Source organism: Polypterus senegalus, chromosome 11 (genome assembly GCF_016835505.1).
Source record: "Polypterus senegalus isolate Bchr_013 chromosome 11, ASM1683550v1, whole genome shotgun sequence".
Lineage (NCBI taxonomy): Eukaryota > Metazoa > Chordata > Cladistia > Polypteriformes > Polypteridae > Polypterus > Polypterus senegalus.
The window spans coordinates 145,143,066-145,151,835 of NC_053164.1; the positions used below are offsets into that span (position 1 = coordinate 145,143,066).

The 8,770-nt window shown below is 36.3% G+C and overlaps 1 protein-coding gene across 12 annotated transcripts in view; it reads left to right on the plus strand.

The window, feature by feature from the left end:
• Window positions 1-8,770, plus strand: part of plekha5 (pleckstrin homology domain containing, family A member 5) — a 461,083-nt gene that overhangs the window by 263,515 nt on the left and 188,798 nt on the right. For all 12 annotated transcript variants that reach the window (XM_039769759.1, XM_039769758.1, XM_039769746.1 and 9 more), the window contains one exon: window positions 4,699-4,819. In XM_039769759.1, coding sequence (XP_039625693.1) covers window positions 4,699-4,819 — 121 coding nt within the window. The remainder of the gene's footprint in view (window positions 1-4,698; window positions 4,820-8,770) is intronic.

Genomic DNA, 8,770 nt, shown 5'->3' on the forward strand with positions numbered 1-8,770 from the left:
AAATTCTTTTGTGAGTTTTCTAAATGAGCATTTCAGGCACTAAAAGACACTAAAAAAATCTTTAAAATGCTGTTTTTTAAAGTCATTATAATAATTAGAGAAAATCAGAAATACAATAGACCATTGTTAATAATAAGAAAGGAAACAAGATCATGCCTACTGCAAGGGATGCGTAACAGTTGTAACATGATGCAATAGTAAATCAGGGATATCAGATTCAAGAGTATATGGAATATAACAAGGAGCAGAATGATCTTTTAGGGTTCCAGAAAAGTGTTTAAAAGTCAGTTCTCAGTACAACTGTAATGTCAAATATCAGAGCAGTACAAGAAAAAAATTATTTCTTAACACTATAATTACCAAAGCCTACAAAAAAACTCGTAAATCCGGCCCATCTTAAATCTCATCACTCATCGTCAGCATCTTCTGCCTTGTAAATGTGTCAATCAACACAAGTAGCAAGCAGCCTGCTATACCATCCCCCACACTGCCGCAGATAGAGCAAGAAGTTCTCCCAGTTCCTAGAATTGTATCTTCTTCTTCTTCTTTTGGCTGCTCCCATTAGGGGTCGCCACAGCAGATCACATTCTTCCATAAGTTCTTAGAGTTGTATAGAGTAAATAATTTCATGTGTGTTCTGTGTCTACAACAATCTATGTAAACACATCGTTAAAACAGAAATGCAATGTTAAAACAGACTTCAGCCTTCACACATTACACAGTTCATGTCGTCATTTTGCCATTTATTACTAAAACATGAAAAACGTTTCTGTTTTAACAATGTGTTTACATAGATTGCTGTAGAAACGGAACAAACATGAAATGTATGTATTCCAAATATTTCCCCACTAAAACTCCAGCACTTCATTCCAAAATAATCTAGGCTTGGACTGGGAGAACTTCTTGCCCTTTCTGCGGTGGTGGTGTGGGGGGTGTTATAGCAGGCTGTTTGCTGCTTGTGCTTATCAACACATTTACAAGACAAAAGATGCTGACGGAGATGTGTGAAGGGATTTAAGGTGTGCCATGTTTACAAGTTTTTTTGTAGGCTTTGGTGATTCTAGTGATAAATGTGGTGTAAAATGTTTTTTAGAAACATAAGGCTGTCCATTTTTTATGACAATGCAAACTAAACACAGGCAAATTGTTGAAGTGATAAAAGTAATGTAGTGTAGAAAAAAGTAGGTGAGTAGGTCATAAATTAATAATCATTAAAACACCTGATAATTATCATATGTTCCATTCAATTTAATGTATTCTTAATTACTTTTCTTCACGGACAATGTTATAATTTGACACAGATTTAAAAATATCCGACAGTAGTATTAATATACAAAACACCATGCAACGTATACTTTACTTGCTTTACACACTATATACATACACTCACCTAAAGTATTATTAGGAACACCATACTAATACAGTAATCACTCCTTGATCGCTGGGGTTGTGTTCCAGAACCCCCCGCGATAGACGAAAATCCGCGAAGTAGAAACCATATGTTTGTATGGTTATTTTTATATATTTTAAGCCCTTATACACTCTCCACACTGTTAACATCTAGACATGAAATAACACCCTTTAGTCAAAAGTTTAAACTGTCCTCCATGACAAGACAGAGATGACAGTTCTTTCTCACAATTCAAAGAATGCAAATAGATCTTCTCTTCAGGAGCAGAGAATTTCAGAGGGAGAGAGAGAGAGAGCGCGCAAAGAAAAGTAAACAATCGAAAAATCAATACTTGTGCTTTTAAGTTTGCCGCGGCATTTTTTAGAGGACAGTTAGTATCTTCTAAGCAAACAGCCTCTGTGCAAACAGCCCCTCTGCTCACATCTCCTCCGTCAGGTGCAGAGAACGTCAGAGAGAGAGCGAGATTAAAGCAACAATCAAAAAATCAATATGTGTGCTTTTGTGCTTTTAAATATGCCGAGCACCGCAATAAAGCAGCATTTTTTTAGAGGAGCGTCAGTATCTTTTAAGCAAACAGTCTCTGTGCAAACAGCCCCTCCGTCAGGCGCAGAGAATGTCAGAGAGGGTGAGAGAGAGGCAGAGACAAGCAAACAATCAAGCTCCGCGCGGGATGCATATCTTATAGCATTGAGGAGTTTTAGTTAATATGTAATACATGCTCTGATTGGGTAGCTTCTAAGCCATCCGCCAATAGCGTCCCTTGTATGAAATCAACAGGGCAAACAAACTGAGGAAGCGTGTAGCATAAATTAAAAGACCCATTGTCTGCAGAAATCCGCGAACCAGCGAAAAATCTGTGATATATATTTAGATGTGCTTACATTTAAAATCCGTGATAGAGTGAAACCGCGAAAGTCGAAGCGCGATATAGCGAGGGATTACTGTACGGTGTTTGACCCCCTTTCGCCTTCAGAACTGCCTTAATTCTACGTGGCATTGATTCAACAAGGTGCTGAAAGCATTCTTTAGAAATGTTGGCCCATATTGATATGATAGCATCTTGCAGTTGATGGAGATTTGTGGGATGCACATCCAGGGCACGAAGCTCCCGTTCCACCACATCCCAAAGATGCTCTATTGGGTTGAGATCTGGTGACTGTGGGGGCCATTTTAGTACAGTGAACACATTGTCATGTTCAAGAAGCCAATTTGAAATGATTCGAGCTTTGTGACATGGTGCATTATCCTGCTGGAAGTAGCCATCAGAGGATGGGTACATGGTGGTCATGAAGGGATGGACATGGTCAGAAACAATGCTCAGGTGGCCTGTGGCATTTAAACGATGCCCAATTGGCACTAAGGGGCCTAAAGTGTGCCAAGAAAACATCCCCCACACCATTACACCACCACCAGCCTGCACAGTGGTAACAAGGCATGATGGATCCATGTTCTCATTCTGTTTACGCCAAATTTTGACTCTACCATTTGAATGTCTCAACAGAAATCGAGACTCATCAGACCAGGCAACATTTTTCCAGTCTTCAACTGTCCAATTTTGGTGAGCTCGTGCAAATTGTAGCCTCTTTTTCCTATTTGTAGTGGAGATGAGTGGTACCCGGTGGGGTCTTCTGCTGTTGTAGCCCATCCGCCTCAAGGTTGTGCGTGTTGTGGCTTCACAAATGCTTTGCTGCATACCTCGGTTGTAGCGAGTGGTTATTTCAGACAAAGTTGCTCTTCTATCAGCTTTAATCAGTTGGCCCATTCTCCTCTGACCTCTAGCATCAACAAGGCATTTTCGCCCACAGGACTGCCGCATACTGGATGTTTTTCCCTTTTCACACCATTCTTTGTAAACCCTAGAAATGGTTGTGCGTGAAAATCCCAGTAACTGAGCAGATTGTGAAATACTCAGACCGGCCCGTCTGGCACCAACAACCATGCCACGCTCAAAATTGCTTAAATCACCTTTCTTTCCCATTCTGACATTCAGTTTGGAGTTCAGAAAATTGTCTTGACCTGGACCACACCCCTAAATGCATTGAAGCAACTGCCATGTGATTGGTTGATTAGATAATTGCATTAATGAGAAATTGAACAGGTGTTCCTAATAATCCTTTAGGTGAGTGTATATGTAGTTAAAAGTGCATGTAATTCTGGCTCAGCAGTACTGATGATGGCAAGATAGGTCCAAGATTAATCCAGCTGGTAATGGGATTGGAAAATAGACTTATTGTTTTGGAAATATCAAAAGTGTATTTCTCATAGATTCACTGGCTGACCAGGCCATCTATGAGCATTACACAAATTAATATCATGCAGTGTATTGTTTATAGTTGTTATTGAATATTGCAACACTATAAATATAGATTTTCTCACCATTAATGCCATTACCTCTAATAGATATTAGGTTGAAAGGCTAGGTTTAAGTAACTAACTCAATATGATGATGATGATGTTAGTGGTGGTAGCACTAGTAGTAATGGCAAGTTATCATGACTTCTACTTTGATACATTTTACAAAAAGACTTACTAAAACAATGTGAACAGCAGTTCCAACTGCAGCAAGTTACCCTGAAGTAACTAGTCTGTAGTCTTCATTTAAATGTCCAGCCATAAAGGGCATAATTTATATTGGCAGTTTAAGTACTTGAGTATTTTGGGAACTGGTAAATAAAAATTTCAAAAATAAAAGGAACAGCAGTTTCATGTTAATGCCATCCAGCAATGTCTGGAAACATAAAACTTCATTTGTGGACCTCAGTAGAATTAAATAGCTCTTTAAACAGGATTTTTTAAACCTTGTTAGTACTATGCTTGGATCATTATTAAAATATTAGTATCTGCCAGTTTGTAACTTTTATAATAATGAATGAATTTTGTGTGCAAGTTTCCTTTTCTCTTTATGTTGTACAAACATCAAGAAAAGAAATGTTTATCGATATTTAACTTGTTTTATCATGTGGGGTGAATGCTTATAACAGCTTCCTGATGTCAGGATTTTTTCTTGGTTGACTATGTAGTTCACCCTGTGTTTTAAATAATTTTACTTTCTATTTTATTTTTTCACATTTTCATTTGTGTTTTTTAAGTAATCATTACACTGCTATACTAATCTCCATTTTTAATACATGGATAATCTGTTAAAGCGGTTGGCCAATGTTTGAACCTGTTTAGTTTAATCTTAAATATTTAGAGACACATTTGTCAAGATTGTGAATGTTTATTTTGTCAATTTATGCTATTTAAACAATGAAAACTAAACAATTAAAATTCTTTGTATAATACAGATCAATTTCAAAAATGACATCACATGAGAAAAAGGACAGACCTGTGAGCACAATAAGTGAAGCTTCTAATTACACCTTAACATCTGAGTATGCTGCCCATCCTGGGAGTCCTGTTGGCAGAGTAAGTAAAACCTTTAATGTAGATTAGTAGTTTAGTAGTGAAATTGAATCTTAATCATTTATTTTTCTTAAAGTGAAGTGGGGGAAAAAGATATGGTGGTGCTGATGATGTTTCTTCTTTGTCAGCTAATCAGAGATGATGAACTGATGTATGTTACACTTGCAGCTTTGGGGGTGGGGGGGATGATGGAGGAAGGGGTAATTATTTTAGCTCCTTGTAGATATTCAAGCACCAGGTTTCATTGATTTTATACTTGAAGACATAGAAGGTGTTGGTCCCCCAAGCTACAATTCCCAGGAGATACCAGCCAATTAACAAGTGTGGCATTATGGTGCTGAAAGGTTGTGGTAAGTGCAGGTACTGAAAATTGTGAGTACTGGCTGACTACAAACACTGCTGGTATACATGTAGAATCTCCCAGTACTCCAAACAATAATTTCTATAAAATAACAGTACAGAGTCCTGATGAGTACTAGCCTACTTCAAGTACTGCTTACAATTTAAAGCAATTATTACCCACATAATCTGAGTAAAATTATTTTGAACCTATCACTGCAAGATGGGCTTTATCAGATAAATAAGTACACTTATAGTTGGTTATGTATATTTTGTTTTTACAAAGGGCTTGTTAAAAGTAAAGATACAGTAAGAAATTGCAAGAACAAGAGGTTTATTCACATTTGTACAGTTTTGCCATAATTCTAAAAAAATCTAGAAATAATTTTGTCCTGTTGTACCACACCCAGAATTTGAAATGTAGTGATGTACCATAATTTTTTTCAATATATGGCAGAATACATTTCATCAGGAATAATAAGCATTTTTCTAATTAATTCTTGTTCTAATTCTTTAACTTCTATCTCCAGCACTGATATACTAAATTAGGCATGAACAATATACAGAAGATGACTCACCAATCAAAACATAATATTCCATTCTTTTAAATTACAAAAATATATAGATCAGAGCTCAAATTTATTGTGTGACAGAGGGGGATTTTCCCCACCGAGTAACAATAAATGAGAAGAGTTTTATTGGCTTTTGGTGGTTTCAGTGAGGGGTTAATAAACAATGATATTATTGTGGACAACCTAATTTATATTATGTGCACATATTAAAAGTTATTCACTTATAGTTTCTGGCCATATATTTAAAAATAAAATATTGCTTAAAACCAATACTAACAATTTAAACATTGCTGTGTTATTGCCAAATTAATTAGTAAATATCAAAAAAATGTTTTAATTTGCACAATCTCTTTTGTTGAAACACCCTTTTCAGTTTACGTTTGTCATAAAATCACTTTCTCAGGCTTTTGCCATTTGCTGTCATGAGAACATCAGTAACTGAACATTAGCTGGTTAATAACATTTCTTGAAGAGTAATAGCAAATCAACAAATCAAACTAATTCACGATTCAAATGTCACACATCTAATGCTTTAACTTTGCAAATGTTCACTGATATTATTAGACTTTTTTTAACTTTAAGGATCCCTTTAATGAAATCAAACTTGTCAATGTAAGATTCATTATTTCAGAATTTCCATAAATGTCTTCTTTGTGTTGTTTTCAAGCAACCTCACGTAAGTAATCAGACTTTGCAATGTGCTATACCAGTGTTTTAATAAAGAAATAGTCACTGAATTGGACTGACTGTATCAACAAAAATCAGTCACAACTGGAGATGACATTGCATCTGCCCATGTACCATTCAAATAGTATTCAAATAATAAACATTATTTTGGTTTCAAAAAAAGCCAATGAAGAACACAATTTTATTGCTTGGCGATATATTTATAGCAGTCACCCTGCTAATCTTGCATCTCTGACATTATGTCTGTTGACACTTAGAATGCTGTATCATTGGAGATATTTGCCTTTTTCTTCAAAACATTAACAAATGTTTGGCCAATGTGGAAATTTAGTAAAGCTAAAGGAATTTTATTTTGCAAAGATGTGTAGTCACTCAGAATTATACAAGGTTTTTGCCCTGTCCAAAATTTAATTCCTGTCTTGTGCCTAGTGCAGCCAGGATAAGAAAATTAATTCCAGCCACCCTGAACTGGGTACACTGGTCAGAAAGTGAAATGACTGGACAGGGAACTGTAGTATGTTGATGACAAACGGAGGATAAATGTTTAGAGGATAAATAAGTTCCCTTATTTTATTGTGGCTGTACACAGCACTGTATTAAAAACAAATAATCTCTCCACTAGGTAAAATCACTCAAAGCCAGTTTAATGGTCTGAACAGTTTTTCTCTCAAAGCATTCATGAAATGGTTGTGTATTTTTATGTATATTTTCATAAATGTGTAGAATAGGCAATCCCATTTTTGCCTTTAAAGAATAATATGAATGTCCCATTTTATTAGGTGAAACTAAGCACGATTTTTAAGCAATGAATGAGATATCTGCAATGCAGTGCTGAAATTCAAACCCTGGAAGCACGTCTTGAGTTGTAACTGCAGTTAAGACAGCTTCTGTCTCTTTTGTTTGCATAGTGTCTCTTTCTCTCCCTCTCTCTCTCTCTCCTTTTGTCACTCCTGGCTATATTTTTCTTTTGTACACCCTTGCATATGACCCATTAATTCTTCACATACTGCACCACAGGTTGAGAACCACTGTTCTAGACATTAGTTCTACACACAGTATGGGACTGTGCATTGTCATGTTGCAGAATAGTTATTTTGCCCAGTGTCTACAGGTATTGAGTAGCACTGATCGTTACCCCCTAAAGAAAGACATTCGTGCAGCATTAGGGCTGAAGGTACTGTTTTGGATGATTTTTTTGTTATGTTGGGCCATGCTTTGTGATTCTTTTCCATTATTCCATGCTGAATACTTGGTTTCTTGATGAAAGTGATGGAACCAGCCATACTCTTTGACAGCACAGTATTCTACCTTTTGCAAGGAAAGTGCATTACCCGTCATCTGATGTCAGTGCTAATTCAGGCATTTATTCTGTTTTGAATTTATGCAGGACTGTTAGCTCTCAGGTTTTTCTTCTTCACTAGAAATTAATTCATTCTAATTTTGTTTTTTTGTTTTTTTTATTTATATACATGTCTTTCTCTGCTATGAGCATATAATTAAAGTTTCAACAATTTTCATAATGGTGAGAGGTTATATAAAATGCCAAGCTCACTGACTCACTCATCAACTAAGACCCTATTTCCTACTTAATTAAAAAGCCAAAATTTGGCAGGATGTTTAATCTAGGGCAGTGGGTATCTGCTAAGAAAAGACATTTTGATGTCAATATTTAGGAGTAAACCTCCCCCTCAACAGAAAAACTAAACTCCCCAAAATCTCAAAGAAACTTTGACTGATTTGGTTGAAATTTGATGATGTTACAGGAAAAAGAAAGTTAGCTAACCCAAGTTTATTTAATTCTTTATATCTGGCAATAATAAATCTATAGCAAGTGTGCTTTTATTAGGCAGCATGCATGTGAAACCAGATTCCAGCTTAGTGAACTGATTTTAGTGTGGTGTGCTAATTAGCAGGCACTGGCTACAGCAGGGCTGGAAAAAAATGGGAGTGGGCTAGGGAGAGGATTGTTTTTTGTGTGTTTGTTTTGTGGTAAAAAGAACTGCTATGTATGTATGTATATATTATATACATTATATATACTAAATATATATTTATTTATATATATTTATTTATTTATATATATATATATATATATATATGTTTGTGTATATGTATATATATATATATATATATATATGTGTGTGTGTGTGTATTTATCTATCCATCCATCCTCTTCCGCTTATCCGAGGTCGGGTCGCGGGGGCAGCAGCTTAAGCAGAGAGGCCCAGACTTCCCTCTCCTCGACCACTTCTTCCAGCTCTTCCGGGAGAATTCCAAGGCGTTCCCAGGCCAGTCGGGAGACATAGTCCCTCCAGCGTGTCCTGGGTCTTCCCCGGGGCCTCCTCCCGGTTGGACG